This window comes from Chlamydotis macqueenii, chromosome 2 (assembly GCF_036417535.1).
Source record: "Chlamydotis macqueenii isolate bChlMac1 chromosome 2, bChlMac1.mat, whole genome shotgun sequence".
Taxonomy (NCBI): domain Eukaryota; kingdom Metazoa; phylum Chordata; class Aves; order Otidiformes; family Otididae; genus Chlamydotis; species Chlamydotis macqueenii.
Genome location: NC_141557.1, coordinates 98,530,805 through 98,555,210, shown reverse-complemented (window position 1 = coordinate 98,555,210; position 24,406 = coordinate 98,530,805). Strand labels below are relative to the sequence as shown.

The window sequence follows — 24,406 nt, the reverse complement described above, 5'->3', positions numbered from 1 at the left end:
ATGATTCCTCCGGGGGAATGCCTATATGCTGGGAGGAAAAGGAGGAAACCTATTCAGAAACAGTTAAGTATCATATTCATCAGGAGGCATCTCTCTCCAAACGTACGTGGAAGGAGGTAGAAGGAGTGCCTTCCTCCCATGGTCCACTGACACCAGAGAGACCTAATATCTTTCTCTGCAGCAAGAAACCTCTGGTTGGGGGGCTGGTTCTTCATGGTTAAGATGGACTCCAGAAAGGATTCTGAGCATGGGTCAAACTGTCCTTACCTGTCATCAGGTGTCCCAGGAGGAGGCCAGTGGTGGTTGTGTTGTGTACTGCAGTGCACTGCAGAGTACACTGCTGTGAGGAGGGGAGAGGGACAGCGCTTTTTTTGTAGGCAGAAGATACTGTTGGACTACATGTCAGCTGGGTGATGGGCTGGAGGGCTGGCTGCCACCTCTGTGTTTCTGTGTTCCCCGCCACCTGCTCAAGGAGCCTTTTGAGCCTTGAGCCTCTGTGTGTCAAGAGACACCAGCTCACTGGCATTGCGCTCCCCCCTTCCCCCTTCCTTGGCTTCGCCTTGCTTGGGGCATCACTAAGTCCAACATGTGCAAGCCTGGAAAGTGGGTCAGTTCAGCCAACTGCAAAAGCAGACTGGTGACTCACTTTTTGCATAGAGAACACATCATTTTCAAACTGCTATTTACTGTGGGATCACTTTCATTAGGAGAAAAATGGGAGAGAGGAATTGTATGTGTGTAGGCAAAGCAGAAAAAGAAAAAAAAAAGCAATGGGAAGTTGTTACTACAAGATGCTTGAAATGGGAGAGAAAAAAGGTTGCTATCACTCCAGTGTGAAATGATTTCCAGATGCCATAAACCACGCTGTGAAATGCAGCTTTTTAATACAATCATCCCACATCTTCTGTGTTACACTTGATTATATGGTTATGAAACACACGTTTTTACTGTGTTAAAATTATGAACTAGCACTGGTGGCCTTCACAGACAATTTAAGGATAAGAAGGTAACTAAAATAGATTTCCCTATTTTCATTTGTTCAGAACTTCTAAAAATAACCCAGTTGGTTTAAAATTGTATATATTGGTCTAAAATCAAAGGGGAGTTTCTCTGAATGTTTGAGTGAAATCTGTTGATTTTGTTTGGATTTTGGAGAATATTTGCACATGAACCACTTGTTCCCATTAAATATTTCTTTTAGTGTAGAATATATCGTAGGTGACAATTTCAATGGACCAAGATAATGAGATAAGAAAATTATTCTTCCTGCAAAACCTGAGTGTTAAATCCAAAACATATGTAACATTTCTGCACTACTGTTCAAATATGGATGTGGATATTTAACTTTATAACTGCATGAGGTATGGAACCGCTCCAGTACATGAAATTACCTCTGTGGAGAACTGTCTATGAATCATAACTTTTGTGAGAAAAGAAAAGGAGAGTTGCAGTTGCTTTGAGAAACATTAAGTTTCATGTTTGGAGCATATATACTAGTTAGAACTTCTTTTGAAGACGACTTCTAGGTAAATGCAATGGCTAAGAAAACTACTTGTTAACAAAGGATGTAAATGTCCTCAGAAGCCTTTTATGAAATTCTGGTTTCAACAAAATCAGAGGCAAATTCTGACTGAATTGGATCCAGCCAAGTTTTCACCTTGTGAGCCATCATCCACAATGCCACCTTGAGAACAGCTTTGCTATGAGATTGCAGTACAAGTACTGAGCCTGAGCTTATCCAGCCAGGCCATACACAATTTTGATCAAGAAACAGTTTTGGTTAAAAAAAAAAAAAGAGAATCATATGCATTGGATTATTAGACAGCTGAGCTCCCACACTGGAGACAGCCCACTATTTTCTGTGGTTGGTTGCTTATCACTTGCTGAGGATGACTTCTCAGTTCCTAGCAACACTGGTCTCTTCCTCAAACCTTATCTGTTTGTGGGCTTGGTCTCTGGTGAGCCTTTTCTATGCTCATTCCCTCACGCAGGGACTTCCTAACTCTGATCTAAAGAGGCTCTGAATGCCCAAGACCGACCAGCTGACAGAGCTCCTTTCACGGTCTCTGTCCTCAGTCCTACAGACATTTCAGGTACCCTTACTGTTATGCTGCCTCAAATAATTTATCTTGAATTTAGAAGGGTAGATATAGCCTATTAACTGAACAGTATATGTAGCCATGATTTTGATCCATATCATACCATGTTTGTTACAGCTTTTTTTTTCTCTCATTTTGATAGCACAGTGCATTTTCCTCCATGGCCTTGTTCTGCTTTTTCCCCTGTCATTCTGATAATGAACCGTGGTAGATGCTGCCACCTGTTCTGGGAGAGATTTGTTCAGTTGAAAAACCTTTTTTTTCATAGGAAAAAAAGTTGATGGGGATTCTTTGGCCAGTCCTAATAATGACTCCTCTCTTTTTTTTTCCCACTGATAGCCTCTAGAAATGTAACTTTCTCTTAACAAAGGGATAAGTGAGCTCAGGTGCCAGTTTGTGCAGGATACTTAGATTTCTGTAGGGATTAATGGATTAATCCTTTTGAAGGCCAGGATTCAAAGAACAGAGGAGCTGTTTTCCCCTTTGCAGAACAACTGGGATGTTCATGTCTGCCCGTACTCAGTGCATCCCAGGAGGCCAACCCTCTGCCTCACCGTCAGCTTTTTGTGAACAGGCTGTCAAGTCAGGTGGTGATCCTGCAGCTGGCTTTTAATTCACGATGTCACAGAAGGATATTGCTCACTACTTCCATGGTTTTTCCCACACAGAAATTATATTCTGAAGTAGTTTCACAGAATAATGATGAAAATGTATGAAGAAGCTCCACAGAAAAATGCAGAGACCCACAAGACTGTGGAAGAATGTGGGGGAAAACTTGTTTTACCAGGAAGACCTAGTATGTTTCAGTTTTCTTCTCTACACAGAACTAGGAGCGACTATCTTCATTAGGTTGCCATTCTTCAGACAATACATCAGGTTCAAGTTCTACTTTTATACATGCAAATAAATAAAAAACCCTAGAAGTTCTCCTTTTGCCCCAGAAAGCTTCCAAACAAGCCCCATTAGATGTGGTCTACACTAAAGAATTTGACTTTTATGGAACCAATTCAAACACCTGGAGCTCAGACTGATTGAAAAATTTCCATCAGATATGCTTTTCAGCCAGAGGACTGGAGTTTTACTAAAGGAAATATTTTCTCCCAAGTGTTTGTTTCCTGTGGAAGTCTAACATTTTACTAGTAATTCAAGCATGTGAGAACTAAAGAGATCTTGTTTTTAACCTCAAACTAAAATCACTGTGCTGAAACTAATACTTCTACTAGAAATGCTAAGGCATTCAGGACAGTTACCATTTGGGAGCTCGGCCACTTCTTCGTCTTAAACCCTGGCATCTTGTAAAAGTCTCTCCCTCCACAAAACATTCCTTGTAATGTTTTACAGCTCTTTAAAGGCAAGCTACAGCTGCCCTAGCTCTGAGTGTATCTATAACTGCTCCAAACTGCCCACTTCAGCCAGAACTCTACCAGTGCCAGGGTAAACAGAGACTTCAGGAGGTGCAGCTCTCTCCTGCTTCCCATTTCTCATTTTAAGGCCCTCTGTGGCATAGCCTTTCCTCTTACTTGGTGTCACAGTATCCCACCTCTCATCTGCTCTGCCAGTGTGATGTCTTCTTGACCATTAGTTCCACTTTCACCTTTCCTTGCTGTGAGGACCCAGAAGAGGCAGAAGGTGGCTGAGGGCCCCCTCTCTTCCCTCTCAGTTGGGCCTTTTCACTCATTGGAGATGGTGAACATCTGTGCGTAGAGAGAGCCAGCGCTGGAGCTGAGCTCTGCAAGGACACCCGTGCGATGCCCAAGCACAGCTCAGTGGCTGTGTGTGCTGGTCAGTGCGTTCATGATCATCATCTTGCTGTTACTTTGCCCTTAGCCTACCCATTGCATCTCACGGTGTCTCTCTGTTCCCTTTGCCTTCTTACTGAAAGCTTGCTGTCACAGTAAACAATTAGATTTTTCTGTTTAGATCATCTGCTGGTTTAATATACTTTAAAAACTTAACTTGGAGTGAATATTTCGTTAACAGGGTAGGGCTCCCTCAGAGAGCAGCGAACAGCCGACAGAGCTGTAGCTGCAGGAAATTCCTCTGCAAGCTCACCAAACTGGTTTACACTAGTGTCACAAGTCTGTGTGTCATGGGCACACTGAATCATTAAAGCGCAAATGGCTCAATGCCGAAGCAGAAAATGTTCTCTGCACTCAGTTCCTAGCAAACAGGCACTGGTGATATGGGTCTTGTACAGGTACAAGATCAGGGTCTGAATGGTTTAACCACACAAAGAGTAAAATGCCAACGTTATTGCTTTAATTACATGTGCTTACTTCATTGTAGTAGTGTGGAATGAAAAGCAGAAGTAAAAGAGGTGTCACAGAGTGAGTGCTACTTCTCTATTTGGACCCGATTCACACAGTTTGAGAATCTCTCTGGTTTAACGCAAACACAAGGAGCACCATCTGCTTTCAGCTCAAAATCAGGGCTAGAATTTCCATTTGCCTCCAAAAGCCCATTGAAGAACTTCCCTGCGTGCCCCAGTCTGTTTATGGATAGCCATGCTAGCCTTCCCATGGAACTTGCATTGTTTTAAATAGCATCCACTTGGCACCCAATTACCATTTACATCAAACCCCTGTTTGTTTGGATTCACTCCCTTACTGAATCATTTCCTTGAGTTTTCAGGAAGACTCTGTCCTGAACTTTCTCCCCTATTATTTTTTTACACCAGTCCTTGCAATCTTCAGTACAAATGCAGTCCACAGAGTTGCCCTAAACCATACTTTTCTGACATAGAGCAGTCCCTATTTTACTTGGTGGATAGGCTTGAACAATTTCTGTTTCTATTCCGTGTTAGTCTTGACAGCTTTTACCCCTTGGACTCATCAGTCTGATTTTCCTTATTGGAATTAATTTTTTTTTTTCTGCCCTAAATTGCTTCCTTGCTTCAGCTGGTTTGTCAGATGTAAAGAGGAATTAGTAAAAGCTTATGTTCTTTAGCTTCTACTGAACTATAGGCTATATTCCCACAAAATTACTGCTCTCCACAGGTCAGACATCCTTTTGGTGTCATAGCCAGGATGGCTGAGCTTCAGGGGTTACTGCAAATAATTAGTGCCCAGTATGTACACCCTTTGCTGAAAAATAGTTAACTCTGGAAAAGTAGGAAAAAAGAGTACTTCTTTGCTGATGGCATTATTTGTTGCATATTTGCTCTCTTTAACAGATGAAAGTTATTTATTGATCCAAATCAACAAAATTTCCCTCATCTCTTTGAAAGGAACTCACTGTGGTGTTGAAGGGCCACATATCAGTATTGGCAATTTTGAATGAAAAAGCAGGAATTATGTATTTTCAGTGACATGTGCCTCAAACGTTTTTTTTTTCATTCATTCTGTCCATCATTGTTGTCCTGTTAAAATAAAGTGAAGGGTCTCAAAAGTAGCAATGAATTTTTCATACCTAATTTGGTTTAAGAGGTTTTCAATTAGCAGCAATCACATGTACAAAGCATTGATCTATTTTTTACTAATTCCCAGGCACAACACTTTTTTTTTTTTTTTAATCACAGTTGCAATGGTAGATTAAGATTGCACTTACAAGAGGGTAACACACAACTGTTGTCATTTAACTCTTTAACCACCTCGTGAAATACTAACGCTCAAAATTAAAATTACAATTGAAAAATTAGTAAATGTGTGGAGTGTGGAAATGCAGTAGTAAAGTGGTAAAAATAATTAATTTTACCCTGATTCTCCACTGGAGCACAAGCTACATAAGGTTATGATCCTTGCCTTTAGTGAGGTGCAAGTGGAAACTGTTAGCACACTCGTATTTTCCTTGCTTACCATTTCCCATTCTTAAGCAGTTTTCCATCTTTTCCTCCTTGATTTTTCTCCCAATGTCTCTTATTCTGGAGAAGGTGCCTCAGGAGGAATGTCACAATGTGCTGCAGTAAGAGCTTGAACATGAGCATTAGGAGAGCAAATGGAGGACCAGCAGACACAGCACTAAGTCCCCTGGGAGATGCTAGCTCAGCTGTAGCACGGGGCTGCTGCACTCCCTCAGAGACTGTGGATCTGTGTAGTTTGTGGCTCATTCCTGGATAGTGCACTTGACTACTATTGGGTCCAGCAATGGCTGTCTGCTGGAGATAACCACCTTCTAAAACTTACCACTCAAGTCTTGTTGCTTAATGGACGAGTCTGTGCTTCAGCACTGACCACTCATCACTGTTGTGCTGGAAATCAGATTCCCATGACTGTATGCAAGTGCACCAGCTTTTCTTTTTCTCCCTTTTAAGAACAGCATCTTACATGTTTTGTGAAAATAGTATCAACGGATACCTCAAAATCGAGCTTCCTTGTTTGTGACATATTTCATCTTAACGTGTTTTCACAGTGGCTTTTCTGAAGTATCTGGTCCTGTCCACTGCATGAGAGGGATAGGAAATGGGGATAGACTAGGAGTGCTTGGCTTAGAAATCTAAGTAACATTAGTCTTTGTTTTGGGAAGAATATCAATGCTTTTAAGAGAGAAACCAAATTCTTACCTTTTTATTACTGATGTAGGAAGGTAAATGTGAGAACGTTCACAGCATTTTTTAACTTGAGGCAAGAACATCTCTTCACCTCACTTCCCTTACTTTTTAAAATCATGTCTAAAGACAGGCTTTTTTCTTAATTATCTCCTGCCCCACAAGTTAAATTTGAGTCATTAATGGAGGGAACTGAGATGCTTTGAATGAATACAGCGGGTATTGAATGGGTTCATGCATTAGTCACGGTAATTTTCCTCTGTCTGACTCTCATTTGTACAACATAGATGAGAAATTGTTTTTCCTGGTATTGACTAGAACATGAAGATAGCACCCATTCCCCTAAGGTGAGAGGGTCCTGAGTAAGAGATATCAATTTCTGTCTGTTTTTGCCTGGGCAGTTGTGCAAAGAGAGGCCAATGTCAATGTCTTTGCATGATGGCAGATGCAGAACAGTAAGTTTTTGGCAGGGGACAGAAATGTTAAAGATTTTCATAGAAGCTAGGTTACATCTGCCTATTACAAAGTAGTTGCAGACCACATCTCAGTCTTTGGTTGTACTATCTGGAGGTAAAACAGGTAATCGAAAATGTGTTCTTCACCACAGAAGGCCTGCAGTTGGGAATGAAAAATCGAATCCTTCGAAGAGACACAGGGACCGTCTGAACGCGGAACTGGACCACCTGGCCAGCCTCCTGCCTTTTCCACCTGACATCATATCGAAGCTGGACAAACTTTCCGTCTTGCGCCTTAGCGTCAGCTATCTCCGAGTCAAAAGTTTCTTTCAAGGTAGGTCTCTTTAAGATATCAATATCCCATTAGAAGTCTCCTGCTGATTTATTGTTGCTTTGTACTAAACCTGAGTAAGATTAACAAGTAGTATTATATTGATAAAGGAATATTTAAAAGCTCTTTTATTAAACTTATTTTCTGCACAGGATGTTGCATTGGAAATTTTGTGCATTTCCTCCTGTGCCCTTTGTGTGTTTTTCACCAAATAATGGGATAACCGCCATCCTTCTTCAGCAGGCTTTAGAAGATGGGAAAACATGACTGTGAAATCCCTAAACTGGCAAAGAGGCTAAGGGCAGATGTAATACCTGTAGATACTTTGACCTCCTTTTTTGAAGCTATTATTGTGCATGTTCGCAACGCCTGTTTAAATATGACGTGAAAGTCAAGCAACTGCCTTATTACCTGTGTTTGCTGTATGCCAGGAGGAAATGGGCTTCCTTGAAAGGCCAAAAAGATAACTTTTTTTTTTTTTGTGAGATCCAAATTTTAACCTGTTGACTAAAGCTGTACTAGGCTATGTTTTGTTTTTGTAGCTGTCTGGTACATCGCAGAATGCAAACCCAATGTGCATGTTTAGATGTACATAACAATTCTTCCAAATTTGCAGACACTTTTAGTTTCTTCTGTAGCTGAAGAGTTCACAAGAGCAAAATCCGGATTAGGGATTTAACAATGAAATCCTCTCTAGAGTTGTTTTAAAAAAAAAGAAAAAAAAAAAGCCTATTTGAAGGAATATAATTGACCAAAACTTATAGATGGACTGCAGAGATAAACAGAAGTATTTTCTAATGGAATTCTTTTTCCTTTACTACTCTTTACTAGTCCTTCCTGTTACTATTCCTTATTGTGCACAGCGTATGCAAGGGAGCCCTGTATTATTTTGGTTTTGACTGGAAAATAATATCTGTTCATTTGTTTCTTGCTTTTAAAAATATTTTAGTATAAAAGAAATGCCAGTTTGAAGAGGCTTTGGCAGGCTGCAGGGCATTTTACAAGCTGACATCCGATTACAGGTGGTGAGATTGCTGATAGCAGGAGCCTCCCATGCCAATGCGGCAGCTGGCTGCCCAGCCTCCAACATCCCAGTTTACAGAGTGCCTTTGAACATACACCTGGGTGTTACAGCCCCTTTCTCTGAACTTTACTTTTGTTTCTCTTGGATTCACAAGCAATAAGCTGTCTTCAGCTGCCTTTACTACTCTTGTGCCCGAGCTTCTAAGATCCATTGTCTCTCTTTTTTTTTTAAAGGGATGGGATAAAAGGAAAACAAGTAAAGCCAGACTTCATTACTCTGAAATGTTCCATGTTTCGAGAGATGTCGTTTAATTTAATCCTCAAATTACCTAATTGAATGCATAGTTTGTGTTCCCTTCATTCTTATTTTTAAATGTTTACATCATGAAACTAAGGTTACAGAAAGCATTGTTTATAGTAAAGGAAGGAAACTACACACTGTTTTAAGACAAGAGAGCAGGCTGGAGCTTCAAAAGGGTGGAGTGGAGCAGAGGTGAGCCATGGAAACAGAGCTGGGTGAGGAATGGGTGCTAATGTTTGGGTAAGAGCAGGAGCTGCAGCCTCAGCTTCATGTCACGTCACGATCTATTTCCTTGTAGTTGTGGAGAAATAAGGCAGAATCTGGGGTTTTTTTTGAGCAAAACTTCTGGTAGGAAGTCACCTAAAAAAAAAAAGCAAACAAAAAGTATCCATCCCAGTGTTTTGATCTTTGTTGTGATGAAACAGGACAGAACAAAGAAATTGCTTGTTTGTGGCTTTCTGAATCAAAGGATGGAACTAAGTTGTGAGCTGTTACAAACACTGTGAGGACAGAGAACAGACCGGTGGCACAGAGAGATGTTATAAAATTGGATAAAATAAAATGTATCTGGAAAAACTGACCTAGCAAATCTGTACTAATTCACTCAGGGGAAATTAATCCAAAGCAACTAGTGTTCAACAGAAGAGAGAAACCTGGAAAAGAGAACATAGAAACAATAATCGAAGAGGGACGGTGGTCAGCAAATTGTTCTATGCTTGTAATACGATATGTTGACATAAACAAGAGAGCCAAGTGTGGATTTTGGTCTGCCCAGAGGCAGCATGTCACTACACAGGAAGGTTATAATCCCTCTCTGCATGAGACCAGCATGACTCCATCTGGAATACAGCTTTCTGTTGTGGGCATCTCCTGGTCACAAGGGCATTAGTACATATTAAGGGGTTTGGAATAAACACAGGCAAGAAGTGACTATAAAATTGGATGGACAAAAAAAAAAGAGTGAAGTTAGCTCAAGTGTTTACAATTTATACGCTTTGGCTATTTGTCTTCATAGGAGAAAAGGACGAGAAGGGAAGGAATTGCTTAGGATATTTTAGAGTGGCACAATGGAGGATGCAAGGAATGATGATGAGCAAGCTGAAATTTGGCTTGAATATCAAGGAAAACATGTTTGTAATGAGTTCTGTTCAGGTATCAAATATTCCTAAAACCGGTGCAGTGGAAATTTGGGACATTAAAATCTGTCATGAGCATCGTTTGTTTAAAATACTGCTCCGTGAGTTTTGAGGAAGTTAAGCTTAAATTCTAGTTGTTTTTTTTTTTTAAAGTACTTGTAAGAATGCTGTTTGCAATTTTTTTAAAACCCATGATTAGTGCTATTTGACACATGAGTTCATATATGATGTTGCAGATTCAGCCCGTAATAGTTCAGCAATTCCCATAACGATGATAAATACACACCTTCAGCAGTCCCAGCGGTTTCTAGCCATACTCATCTCCTTACCACTAGGTGTCCTTTCAGTAGCTCCTCTGCAATACTCGATGTGTCACACAAATGTCGCCGTTATAAAGATCAATAGCCAATTAAAGGGCATGGAGTGACTTCACCGTATTGATTTCAAGTATGAAAATAATTTTGCAGATAATTAGATATTAGAGGATAGAGAATATTCATCAATCATTTATTCCCTCGTTGTTGACCATTACAGGTTAGTACCTTGAAGCATATGGCTAGATCATCTTAGTTAAGTTGTTTAAGCAAAGGTCTGGTTCTTTTCTAAAATTTAGATCTGGTTGTTGAGACCGATTTTTTCTACTATTCAGTTTAACAGTCACAATGGTGGATTCCCTCATTCATTCTTAGCAATATTTTACTTCTGTTTCAGAACAATTCTCCTGTCTGCTTGCTTTAGAGTCTTCCTATCTCTGTTATCAGTTGGCAGTGGCTCTATTAATAGCCCCACTGCCCCCAAGCTATATGCATTCAGTCATTTCGCATTTTCCCGATAAGCACTTCAAAATGGCTTGCAGCAGTAACTTTCCAGTCTCACCACGTCTCTTGGATAAAGCGTCATGGATCTGAACCAGTGCTTAGACTGAGAGACATCAATTGCTACAGGAAGCTGTGCCGTTCATTTGGCCCTGACCAAAAATTGCCTTGGGTGGAGCTTCTGTGTGAGTGGAGTGGTGCTTAGTGGCTGTGACCACTTGAGCTTGCTGGGCCTCTGTCTTGGCCATATTCCATCCTGGTTAATTGTAGTCTGTCTTCCTTTACCACTCTTGACAATACATCCTCTAGTACCTCTTATTTTTCAGTTTTTCCACTGGCGGAAAAATGTTGGTCTTGTTCCACTTGAAAACCAGCTCCCTTTTTGTTGATCGTTTAAGTTGTTCCCTTCTAGTATAGGTATTAATTTTGTAAATTAATGTAAAAAGAATATCACCTTGCTCTTTTGTCATCTCAGATCTCCCTTTTCTGTCGTGATTCCTCATAGACTAATAGCTAGTAGCTCTGAGAATGCTTCAGCTCATCCTCAGATTACACTGCAATGAGTTTCACCAGGTGCAGCTGACTTGCAAATATTAAACTCATCCAAGTACCTGAGGTGCTGGCCTTGTTGCTGGTGTTTAGTAAGCAGCATCTCTCTGATACTAGCTGATGGAAGCAAGAAGAGGCAGTAAACACTTAAACCTGTTTTATAGCTCCCCCTCTGCAGGGCAGCAGAAAACTCTTTTCTCCATCTTGTATGGTTAAAGGGCTTCCAGCATGCTTTTTATAACCTTCCCTTTCTTGCTACCTCTTGTTTTATGTATTGACTTTTGGTTTTTTTCTTCTTATACACTTGTGCTTTATTTTATTAATTTAAAAAATATATTTTTGTGATCTTCCAGTCATTGAAGAACTCAGGATTTTGTTAAGATTATCTTTTATTATATTTCCCACTCTTCACTGCCACTGAGATAGTTTACAATTATCCCCTGCATATTGGTTTGTTGAAAGAATGTCCAACTTCTACTTCCCTTAGATATCTGTCCTCTGAGATTTTGCCTTCCAGTTCTCCAGGTGTACTGAAGTGCCCGTTCTTTAGGTCCAGTGTCTTCACGTTGCTGTGCCCTGCATTGCTGCTGCTGGAAGAACCATTGGTTCCAGGATTTCTTGGTCACTTTGACCAAGATGCCCTCCCTCCTTCTAGCCCATTTCTCCCCTTCAGTTAAATCTCTTTTTTTATATTTATTTTTTTTTCTACCTCTAGCAGGACAGCATACACTGTGTGGTTTCTGTCTTTCTTCTGATTTAGCATTTTAATATAAATGGGTCATTTCCTCTTACTTATTTTTGTGTTTGGTGTGATCCAGTTCCCACCAATGTTTATCTTTAATGGAAATCGGATTTATCCCTTTTAAGAAGAAAGCAACAAAGGATTCCTCCCAGCTGGTCTGATTTTCAGTATCCTCAATTACTTGCAATCTGTTCCAGCTTTAATCTCTTCCTACTGTATCCATGGATGTTGATCTCATAGCTCAATAACATACATGGACTTCTTACTACTTTGATTCAGATTCCTTAGATTCATTCATTAAATTCTTTAGATTAGGCTATCCTAAGGAAGGACAGCTATTATTTACTGTAGTATTTGAATATTTAGTGCTGCAGTCCACACTCCATAGCTTGCAGACATGTGACACGCCTGTCCCTCCAGTGACACTCACAGAAAATTAAGAAATTAAAACTTGAGGTGGGTAGGGAAGCAAAGAAAAATCTTGCTTTCAGTGTATTTCAGTAATACTATTCAATGCTGCTTTATGAGTGCTGCTTACCTGAACCAAAGCTCCTGGTCTGAGGATCCAGGTTTCCACTGCAGTGCAAGCAGAGGGGTTATCAGGCATCCCTTTTCCCCCACTGTTTCTCCCTAACATTTCTGTTTTACTAGAGTTTTCCTTTCAAAATCTCTCAGCTGAAGTTTTTTTTTTTTTTGGATTGACAAGTTCTGCTCTTTTGGTATAAATATGTTTTTTAGATTTTATTTTAGATAAGCGAGTAAAATTCTTCCACAACAAGATTTAGCTGATTTTGAAACTAAAGTCATATATTTGAGTTTGTTGTTACAATTATGGCCCATACTGGATACCTTTCCATGGGAAAATTTCTTCTTTCACTTGTTAGCTGATTCCAGTAGCCTGAAGCTTTCCCTGAAATTTCAAACCATAGTCTTAGTGAATCATAGAATCACAGAAGGTTTGAAGTTGGAAGAGACGTTTGGAGCTAATCTGATCCAACCCCCCTGCTCAAGCAGGGCCACCTAAAGCCAGTTTCCCAGGACTATGGTGGCTTCTGAATATCCAAAACCTAAAGCCAGTTTCCCAGGACCAGGTGGCTTCTGAATATCCCCAAGGATGGAGACTCCACAGTCTCTCTGGGCAACCTGTGCCAGTGCTTGGTCACCCTCACTGTGAAAAAGTGTTTCCTGATGTTCAGACAGAACCTCCTGTGTTGCAGTTTGTGCACATTGCCTCTGGTCCCGTCATTGTACACCACTGAAAAGAGCCTGGCTCCATCTTCTTTACAACCTCCCTTCAGGTATTTATACATGCTGATGAGATCTCCTCTGAGCTTTCTCTTCTCCAGGCTGAACAGTCCCAGCTTTCTCAGCCTTTCCTCGTAGGAGATGCTTCATTTCCTTCATCATCTTTGTGTCCTTTCATTGGACTCTCTACAGTTCTTTGTACTGGGTATATTTAGAACAGATACAGGAAAAGTGAAATAATAGAAGATCTGAAATACAAATGAAGATTATAAGAGAGGCTACATTGAGAACAACATAATAGGCCTACATCAACAACTATGGAACTATACCCCCTTGACTCCATCTCTTCACTCCCACTGATCTTTTCTTGGTATGATTTATATATTGATTTCCATTATGGAAATAATAAGAGGCTTTCAGATTATCAACAAACCTCTAGTTGTTGATGAAACTTGTACTTTGAGTTACAAATCTAGAATTTTAGTTGTGGTTCTCTGCTTAGCTAGGGTTGAAGCTGATACCTTGAGTCAAGCAGTCCCCAACATATCTGAACAGTTTAACAATTGCAAGTTTGTTTTTTAAAGACATATTCTACTGATTTAGGGCACTCCCAGTGCTGTCCTCTGAAACAGAATGCCTGAATGACTTCTTTCTAGAAAGAGAAACAAGGACTTTTCTTTTTGCACACATACAAAATGTCTTTAGGGTATCTGTTGCTGTAGTCCACAGTCATAGTTTATTAGATTGTCTATAAGAATTTAGGCTGTTTAGGTTTCTTAGGGCAGCATATTCAATGACATGTACTGAAAAGGAACCTTCATGGTCAGAGTGGGTAACAGGTAAGGTTATTCCTGTGGCTGTATTGAATCATCGTATTCAAATTACCACAGCATTCAGAGTATTTCAGCTAAAAAGAGATTGTTCATGAAAGAAACATTTTCCACTCTCTACTGCTCTATAATTTTACCATCTTCATAACAATATAGCAATTGAAAAGAGTAAAAGGTGTTCTGCTGCGTAAGTGGTACGTAAATAAATCTTTGAAGGAAGACCTACTGTCTGCAAATCATGATCTAATCGAGTACTAAAATCAGTATCAGTGAAATTTTAGTAGAAGCCTCAAGACTTTAAGCAGGCTAGCTACATATATTCATTCCTGAGATCTGGCAGGACTCATTTCTGGAGAAGTGGCTGCACATTGACTCTCCCCTACATTAGCCATTTTCAAACTGTGGATAATTTTGACTAGATTTTTTTGACATTTTTAATTGCCAGAGAAACCATTTTATTGCAACACATTTCTTATATCAGTCCTTCACTTTTTTCTTTTCCCCATGTTTCCCGGGGACACCATTCATTCCATGTAACAAATACCAGAGGCTGTTTTGCGCTGCATGTCCTTTTGGATAACCTGGAGAACTCTCTGACCCTTGGGAGACCTTTGCTTACTCTTGGAAGAGGACCATATCTCCTCTTTGTGCCTTGTAAGAAGATGGACCTCCTTCTGCTAGGTGGCTCTTTATTTTCCTGCAAACAAGATGGGTTTTGTAGGAGAAAGAGTAGATTTACAAGCACAATTTACTTCAGAATAAGCCTATATTCAGGAAGAACCAAAGGACTATTAAATGGCTTGAATTCCTGTCACCTTTGAAGACCAAGGGAACCTGTTAGTGCAACACTATCATAAGTGTCTTATTCTGAGACTGGCTCTAGATTCCATACCTATTTTTTGGAGTAATTGCAAATAAAGGACCTTAGTTATAAATAAGTGTCAGAGCTTTTCTGGTACTCTTTAGATGCTTGTGTCATGTGCTGTGGGTTGTTCATATTGTCAGATCCCACAAGCTCAGAGCTGTTAGGGTGAGTCAGTAATCTACACAAAGAGGGCTGGATTTCACAGACTTTGTGCTGTATTTGAGAAATACACCATCACTGTGATTCTTATTGCAGAACTTCCTCTTGCAATTCTGGATCTATATCTTAGATCACTTTTCTACTGTTGGATGCCATTCAAGTGAACATCCTTCTAGGCCTCAATGTTTCTCCTGGTATTGGCAAGACTGATTAAAGAATCATAGAATAGTTAGGGTTGGAAGGGACCTTTAAAGGTCATCTAGTCCAACCCACCTGCAAGGAGCAGGGACATTATAAAACCAGAGAGTTGGAAATGACAAGTGACAAGAGGGGAATCTGGCTGTTAAATTTCTCCTGAGCGCATTTGGCACTGGAAGAGTTCCACTGTTTCTAGCAATAGTAGAAGCACACTCAGAACCAGACAACATGGTCACAGATGCACACATTGCCTCATTTTATAGGTGTTCCCACAAATCACAGTATATTGGTCCAATGCTAGGAGGAGTCCCCAAAATACTTCAAGCTCTTAAGTGTGGATCTTTATCTTTCTCCAGCTTGCTTAGTAATTTTTAACCATTCTGAGTTGGTAGGCTTTTATGCACAGTTGCATTTGGTTAGCTCACACTATGCATCTCACGTGGCATCGATGTAAATAAATGTAGGTATGTGTCAAGGAGAAAACATGGCCCATCTAATCCAGTAGACTGATACATGCACTGTCTTTTGTATTCAGTGATATTCATCTTGCTCGAGCACTTTGCTTCCTCAGTCCTTCCTCTGCAGCTAAGACCCTCCTTGGCCCAGCCTGGTATCAGCTGTTTAAATACCCTCATAGTTCTATTATTCAATTCTATTCTAATTCAAATTCAGTTGTTCTATGCTATAATGAATGAACTTTTATTGACCTCATTTTCTTGAGTTAAATTATGTTTGGATGTTGGAGACTGAGAAAGAACTTAGCATAAGTTTAGTTCAATAGCAAGCCAAGTTTTGCTTGGATATAGAAACAAGATTGGTTTTCATCTTAGGAAAGATTGTATTTTCACTCCAGAAGTTGCTAGCAATTGTAGTGATTGTAGAAGGTCCTAGCAATAATTGTGTCCTAATTACTTCTGCAGTGGATGGGAGGTAGGAAAGCATTCCCCCAGGCATGAACTTTGGCTTGGTTTACGCTTGTTCTCAGCTTCATGAGTGATTACCATCTCTGAGAGGAAACGTTGTTTCTTTACTGTCAAGAAAATGATTTACTTTGTTTCTTATTTTAAACACAGATATGTTTTAAAGGAAAGAAAATACCCCTTATCCAACAGAACAAGGAATTTAGCTTGGTATAATGTAATTGCATAGGGCTTTGAAGACGAATAGGACAAATACTTTTAGGCTAGAGAACAGTGTGGAAGACTGTCCTCCTGGTTTCTCTTCTCACTCTGCTACGGCCCCATTTTTGGCCCCATGCAGTGAAGCTCTCTGCAGAGAACTCCAGAACAATGCAGATGTTAGAGTGGGTCCTTAGGAAGAAGCAGAGTGGCTGTGTTACTTTGGGAAAAGGTCCATATGAATTAGTCCTTCTGAGAGGCACAGCTTGCTAAAGCTTGCCTTGCCGTGCCAGTCCAGCCACACTTTTTTTTCAAGCTCCTGTTATCTCCATGTAGCAGCGTAAGACACTGTGTGCCCAAACCAATATCCTTAGAGCTAGCTCAAAGATCTCTGTGCTGCACTCCATCATGTCCAGTGCAGACATATCTCTCTGGTGCTTGCCAGATCAGGTAACTTCAATCTTTTGAGTCTGTACAATTATATTGGCTATGCCAAAGCAGACCTCAAGATGACACTTGTGATCGATGGAGATGGAAAGCTGCAAGCCCATTACTATCTTGAATTAAGAGCCTGTCATCTAGATGTAAGTCTAAAACAATGCTTCCTTTTAAATACATTTTAAAAATCATTTTAATTATGAGACTACCATTTAGCTTCTGGACTTTGTAGTACTTTCATAGAGTCAGTTCTTGAAGTTCTGAAATGCTGTCTCATATGCCTCACGAGCAATGCATGGTGGTTGCTGGGACTCTGAGAAGTCCATGAGATACAGTCTGAAGGCTAGGCATGGGGGCAGGGTGAATGTGGAAGTTGCAAAGGTGTGTCAAGACTAGAAAAACTGATATTATTTTAAATTGTATTTAAAACCACTTTTCCCTCTCATGATTTTCAACTGGATTTCATACCTTATGTATAAAGTGTAGGCTGGAGGGGACAGGATAAAGATTAATAGCCAGATCCTTAACTGACTTCCACCATCTACTTACCAGATCTTCAAATTAATGTTGTGTTGCTTCTATCTATTAATCACTCACAGATATGTTTTCTTGTCTACTTTTGAGAGTTTTATTTTAAAAAACTTTTCTTGTTCTGCTCCCTGAAGTCCTGCTAATTGTTAGGCCACGGAAGCTCTGAGACCATTGCCTGCCATGTGCATCAGTATCAGTCTAATTTTTTTTTTTTATTACTCCCCCTGCATTGTCTGTATGTGTCTGTTGTTTCCTGTCTTATACTAGGTGTGTGCATGCTTTATTAGTTAGTGATCCGTGTTCTATTCTGAGGGCCCAAGTGTCTTTCCATCTCTAATAGCCCTAAAGATCCACTAGAATGACTCAACCCAGGGACAAGAGGATTCCAAGACAAGGAAGAGGGCAAGGCTAAGTGGCCTGAGGGTTTTCTGTAATTCACTGTCTTCTCAAGATTTTATTTATATAGTCTCTGACAAATTCAATTTAAATTTTGTTTACTGATAGCATTTTATTGACTTTTTGAAATGTACTTAGGGTGCGTGGGTTTTTTTGCATACTGTGCTTGGAGTTTTAAATGAGTTTTAAAAAAGAAAATGAAAGCTAAATTAAATGCTAGCAATAAACAAAACACCTCACTAGAATTCCTATAGGCAGCCCTGGTTAACGTAGTTACTGCTTCAGAAATGTGTGCCAATGTTTGGAAATTCTTATTTTATGTCATGCAACACTCAACGGTGACATCTCTGAGTAGCAGTCTGAAGCATTTGCTCAGTGTTGATATGGAAGGAAGAACTTTACCAGGTGACCTGTCGACATTGTTTCTCAGGATTCCTTTAGTAATTGACGTTCCATGTTCTGACCAGTCCTCACAGTTTGAGAGAAGACTGAAGTCTCTTCAGTTCATAGAATCATAGTTCATGCCTTTCCATATTTCATGTTGCCTAACTTCCAAAACAGCTTGGCATATATTTATCTGAATCTTATCCATAGACAAGACTGGCACTTCATTTATTTTCTCCTAAACCCCTGCTCGGTTGCCAACATCACCACTGCTCCAGCACCTGCCAGGGTGCTGTGAGGGCTGGCTGCTCCCTAAGGGATGAAGGCTCCCCATAATGTCCATCAGGGCCTCCCAGCTAGGGCCTATCCTACCACTGCAGCAAGGAGCAGGGCAGCTGGAGGACACTGGGGACAGCCCCAACCCTGGGGACAGCATCTCCCTGGGGTCCAGCTGAAGCCACTCTCTACCCTTTGTCTTGCCTCTATACCCTGGGGACATTTTGTCCTCCTCCACCATTTCTGGACTGTAACTTCCTTTCAGGAACATGATGCAAAGACTGTTGTCCAAATCTTGTATTTTCATCGTTTATCTAATCTCTGTATCACAGGCCTTCCTGATATCACTGGCTGGCATTTGTGCTCCACAGAAATCATAGCTACTAGCTTCTCTTTCTTGCCCACTTCTGTAACTGAGCGACTTACTCTGCCATCTCCATGGGCATCTCTATGCCCAGCCTTTTCTCATTAAGGCTGTGTAATTGTAATAATCCTTGCCTATCAAGTCTTTGTTCCTATCAACCCCCACTCCTCTTTCTGTAGCTTTGTCTCTTTCTCCTACAGCCATCACTCATTTTCTTCATGTTGCCTTTTATGGATGAAATGCCCTTCCTGAAATCATGCCCAGTTTACCCACCAATTCCTCCTGCACAAAAATTTAGTTAGTTATAAGCAGAGCTGCAGGTGGCTGGTAGGTTTATAGAAGTATGACCATACATAAATTGATGATTCAATCAAACCCAAAAGTTTATGATTTATCACATGATTTATATGGCTGGATCTGTGCAAGACACTTGTCTTTCTAGCTGTGACTAGAACTTATTTAGATGCTTGGAAATCATAAAACATGAGATGGGAGCTGGTTTCTGCAAATCTTACCTCATTTTGCTATATGATTAGTCCTACAGTTTGGCTCGATGGATTACTCTAAAGGGCTTGTTTTCATTTAATTGTATTTGGTCTAGTGTCTTTTTTATGTTTTTATGTTATGGGAAAGAAAATCCCAACTGACTAACACAGATGCTTTTCTTCCCTATGTAATGTAGCAGTAACATATTAGTCAGTGCTCTGAACATTCGCCACCATGAAAAGAAATATTTTTTTTTAGATGAGGCACAGCAGATTTCCCTTTATAAGTCCAGTTTTAATTTGATTATAATTTTTGGTGCAATCATGTAGATAATGCAACTGATAAATTTTCTAAAATCTTGACATCTCTATGAGTAGAAGTGGAAGCAGAATGCATATCAACAAACTAAGTGAAATGCTTACTAAGAGAAGTTACGAACAGAATTTAAAACTTCCTTCAAAGAAGCTTGTAATTTCTTTTGTGAAAGTTTGATGCTATATAAGCCTTGCCAAACATGTATCACATGGATTTCCTGTGTCCCTAAAATTCCACTGAAATCCCCTCAATGCATTCCCTTTTTATATCTGCATGGAATACATTAAGTTGAAGATATCTAGAGGAAGTAAATCTCTGCCTGTATTTTTTTTGTTATGATAAATAAAATGTCCACTATTGCCATTTACCTCTGAACCTGCAACATTAGTTGGCTACTTACATATTGGAAACAGCTGAAAGAAGTTGAGAGAAGAGGATTGAAAATAAGTAAAGATCAGATCCAAATAAATACCCAACATATTTTAAGTTTGCTTTTTTGAGGCCATTAACAACTTCATAACCACTTTACTAATTGTATAATTGCAGAACATATATGTCACCTTATGTTAATCTTATCTATTCCCCTGAGTGTTTCAACACCTTTACAGAAAATGCTATCTTCTCTGTGTTAGTATTATGTTGTATATCAGTGTCACTGAAAACTTGTCATAAAAACTGTATTTTGTTCCAAATAATCTATTAAAATTATATTGTGCCATCAAATGACCCCTATAAACCTTGTACAGGAAAACAACCCAATAAATATTACTTTATGAAAACATTTATTGAGAAGAGAAATAATCCAACCTAGATAATACATCTTGAACTGATGAATGTGAGGATTTATGTGGAAAATATTCCAATACGTTTTTGTGAGAGCTAAGACAGTAAGTGGAGAAAAATGGAATTGCATTTCTTCTTTTCATACTTTTTGTGTCTTAACCTACACCACTGCATAAAGAAAAAGGCTGTATGTCTCAAAACAAGTAATATTTGTGTGAGGAAATTAGAGATGTTTCAAATCACAGGAATTACTTTCATATTTATTAAAGGCTCAGTCATGCAAGGTGCAGAGTGCTCTCAAATTTTTGTGTTCAGTAGGAACTGATTGTTTTCAACACTTCTGCAGAACCATCAGAACTACAATAATTAAACCCCAGCAATATAGCTCTATATACCTGTTTAAGGGAAGAGTTCTTTCTTGTGAGCCAAATACGTACTTGGTGACATGGCAGAGAGTTTGAAGGTATTATGCATTGCAATATTCACTCTTCGTTCTTATTGATGCTAGCAAGCACTTTAGAAACATTTAATAAATTTGGCAGTAAGTGCTGTATTATTTGGGGACAATAGGATCCACCCTACATTTCTTGCTGATGACTTATGGCTAGGAAAGCAGAGATAATGTCAGTTTGAAGGTTTCCTTCATGATCACACCTTATAAGTATCATCGTGGTAATTGATAATGTCTTTAAAATCAGTAGTGTGACCGAGATAGTAGCCTCTGGCAGAATGAGATGGGAGGAGAGGTCAGTTTCTGGGCAGAGGACATGCCCCTTGCAGCAGCACTTCAGGGGCACCGAGTTCCAAGAGATCATTTGGAAAAGAGGAGTTTCTTTATTGTTTCTTGTCTTTTTCTAGCCAAGTCAAGTCAAGTAATGATCTCCAGACAGCAGTCAGCATGCTTACTTCAGATATTCTAGCGTCAGCAGATATTCCATCTTCTGAATCTCTGCAGGTAGTGTTCAACTAGCATAGTGTTAGTTCAGAAAATAAAGTGGAATGGTTTCTCCAGCTAGAGAAAAGCTACAATGGCAAACTATAATTTTGTGACTCTCCATGGCTCTCTTGCCAAATGACACATACAGCAGCATGTAAAAAGCATGTTGAGGAGGACTTTTAAGCCCAGAAATGCCTGTAGAAGAGGCTGGGAAATGTAACAGAGACTTTCCAAGGATGAAGAGGACAGTGAGAAACCTAATCTCCTTCCCAGTGAGGCATCTGCCGGGAAAGACCTGCTGTAGACAAAATTCAGACACAAAGCCTCTTCTCAGAAAACAACAGGTTTGGTTGGGAGGGGAAGTAGAAAGACAACTGGTCAAGTCCTTAATTCTTTATTATGGTTTCCTTAACTTTGGCATGAGTGGAGTAACACAAGTCAGGCCTTCAAAATCTGGCCCGGTGTTTTGAAAGCTGTGTTGCCTGGAGTTAAATGTATTTTTAGGAATCGAAGGAAAAGTGCCACTGAAAAGGTTGAAGTCTGGGAGGGATGAGCTCACACCTTCACCACTCCAGTAATTTGTCTGGAGAGCGTTTCATGCCAGGTAAATTTAGCCATATTGCAGCCAGATTCACAGTGGTAGCAGGCTGCTGGAGGGAAAGAACACTGGAAAGTGAACTCAGATTTACATGGAGATAATGGGGTACATGTGAACAATTTGGGGGATTTTTTCAGTGTACTTTCATGTCATGCTTTTAATTAAATCTGCCAATTTTATTTTTCCTCTATGTGCTTTTGCTGCTTACCTTGATGACTCTCCCTCCCTGTTTCAGTGTCTGTAGTTTGTTAATCTGTTTTCTTCTGAAATCTTTGAGAAACTTTTTCCATCTCTTTTTCTCTAGTGACCTTTCTAGAGATAACCCATCTCACCTCTTTTTAAATGGTTTTCTTTTTTGCATCTTCCTTATTTGTAGATTTTCCTGTTTTCTTCATAAAGATTTTCCCCCCCTTTTCCCATCTTTGCTGCAATATTCTCCCTTTTCCCTGTATTTCTTGTTTTATCTCTAAGAGCTTTTTGTTACATCTGCTCTCTGCCATTCCAGAACTGGATCTCCGTCTCTTCACCGACTTTGGTGGGAAAGCGATGCTCTCTTTTATTTGCTAGTACGGCATTGTTCTCATCTCCTGTTGGGTGAAAGAGGGACTAGGCAAACTTCTTTTCCATTCTTCTCCATGAGGGCCTTTTGCCCTATGTGGTCTGGGTGTGGTGAGCTCAGATAGCCTGCTGATGCTTTCATTGCATGGGCCAGAGGGAGGGGATGTACCTTTCATTCCCTCCCCTACACAGAGCCCTACCACAGCGTCAAGATGATGAGAATCACTGCAGCAGAGGGATGAAGCCTTAGGGCGGGAGGGGGGAATAAATAATGAATTGTTGTCAGCCCTCCTTACTGCATTAGGCTGCCAGATGATCGCTTATTCCTTGCTCCCACCCACACGCTTCATGCCACCACCAGCATTCTTGGTCCTTTGTGGCTGATGTTGTGGGCTAGTCAGCTGATGAGTCAGCTCTGCTAACCAGTGCTTTTCCAGCTCCCCATGGCAGGGATAGCTTTGGCGTAAGAGTTTCAGCCAGGATTATCTGCAGGGAAGGGGGGGGTCGTGCGCTTCGGCGCATTAATTGATTTATTTCGAAATTTACCATTCTGCGTATAAAGAGCAGGTTCCCAGGGGTGTGCAATCCAGCTCATCCTGTTCTCTTTGCATATGCTCCGATGCAGGGAGTTTTGAAACTACACCCTATATACCATCTGTTAGGATGGGAATGTGGAGTTAATAGGAAATTTAAACTTTGAATAGGTCAGGAAATTCAAAGTTTTGTTCTCACAGCAATTAACTACATGTTGGTCTCAGATGGTATTTTAGCTCGTCGGGTTAATGTACAAAACGAATCTTGTGCCACAGCTGAGTTCCCACACCACAGCTGAACTTGGCACAGGGACCAAGTGGGAAAAGAGACGACCAGAGATTCAAAATACCTTTGTGCCTCCTTGATGCCGGGCAGGCCTGGGCCTCTTTAGCACTTCCCAGGGGTCAGAACACCCTCTGGGACTGGCACATGTAGCCTCTCACAGCTCGTGTCAACTGGGGAACATCTGGGCAGTGGAAAATACATCAGGCATAAGAATGTTCCAGCTGCCCCATTCCCAGCCTGCCCCGTCCTGTCTTGACTCCACTGGCTCCCAGCTGCATTGCCTTGGCTGAGCCACAACGCTTAGGCACTCCAGCTCCTTTTCTCATCCGGCACATCAGGCAAAGGCTATGCTGTGCTAGGACAGGTTGTACGGATCACCGTGTGTGGAAGGCTCAGTCACAACAATTTGCTTTAAACTAATGGTTTTAAAACAGAGGTAGGTAAATTTAGATTGGATATTAGGAAAAAAAAATTTTACAATGAGGGTGGTGAAGTACTGGAACAGGCTGCTCAGAGAGGTGGTGGATGCCGCATCCCAGGAAACATTCAAGGCCAGGTTGGATGGGGCTCTGAGCAACCTGATCTGGTTGGAGATGTCCCTGCTCCTTGAAGGGGGGTTGGGCTCGATGGCCTTTAAAGATCCCTTACACCCCTAATGATTCAATGATTCTGTGATTCTGTAATTTCTGCAGCTGCACTATTTACTGTCCTCTTTAATCTTCCTTATATTTGAATGGTGCCAGGTATCCTTCAGCAGTCCTGGTCAAGCTAGAACTTCATTTACCTTGCAGTAACAGAAAACTTTTTTCCTCCACTTCCAGACAAAAACTGGCTGGAAAGCACTGGGCCAGGGTAGAAAGGCAGCTGAGCATCAAGTATGTACAGCATGCTGGGGCAGCAGGAAGAGGGTAAGGGTAGCTTTTTTTTGAGCACGCTTGCTGTAATTTTTGTAACCGAGTTCCTCAGAAATCTGCAAAGCTCGATTGTAATTACTGTAATTTCTCACAGTACTTAAGTTTATTTCTAATGAAAGAAATGAGCTACTACCTCTTAGTAGCTATTTAAAGTCAATTTATTTATTAAATAATGATCTGAAATCGTTTGATTTTGGATTATGGCATGTAAGTGAGCTGGATTACATTTCTCTGGATAATTTTCAACTTAAATTAAAC

At 40.4% G+C, this 24,406-nt stretch overlaps 1 protein-coding gene across 1 annotated transcript in view; it reads left to right on the top strand.

Annotated features, from left to right (window-relative positions):
* Positions 1-24,406, top strand: part of AHRR (aryl hydrocarbon receptor repressor) — a 67,484-nt gene continuing 43,078 nt past the window's right edge. Inside the window, exons 1-2 of the mRNA XM_010122915.2 lie at positions 1-62; positions 7,190-7,371. Of these exons, the coding sequence (XP_010121217.2) occupies positions 1-62; positions 7,190-7,371 (244 nt within the window). The remainder of the gene's footprint in view (positions 63-7,189; positions 7,372-24,406) is intronic.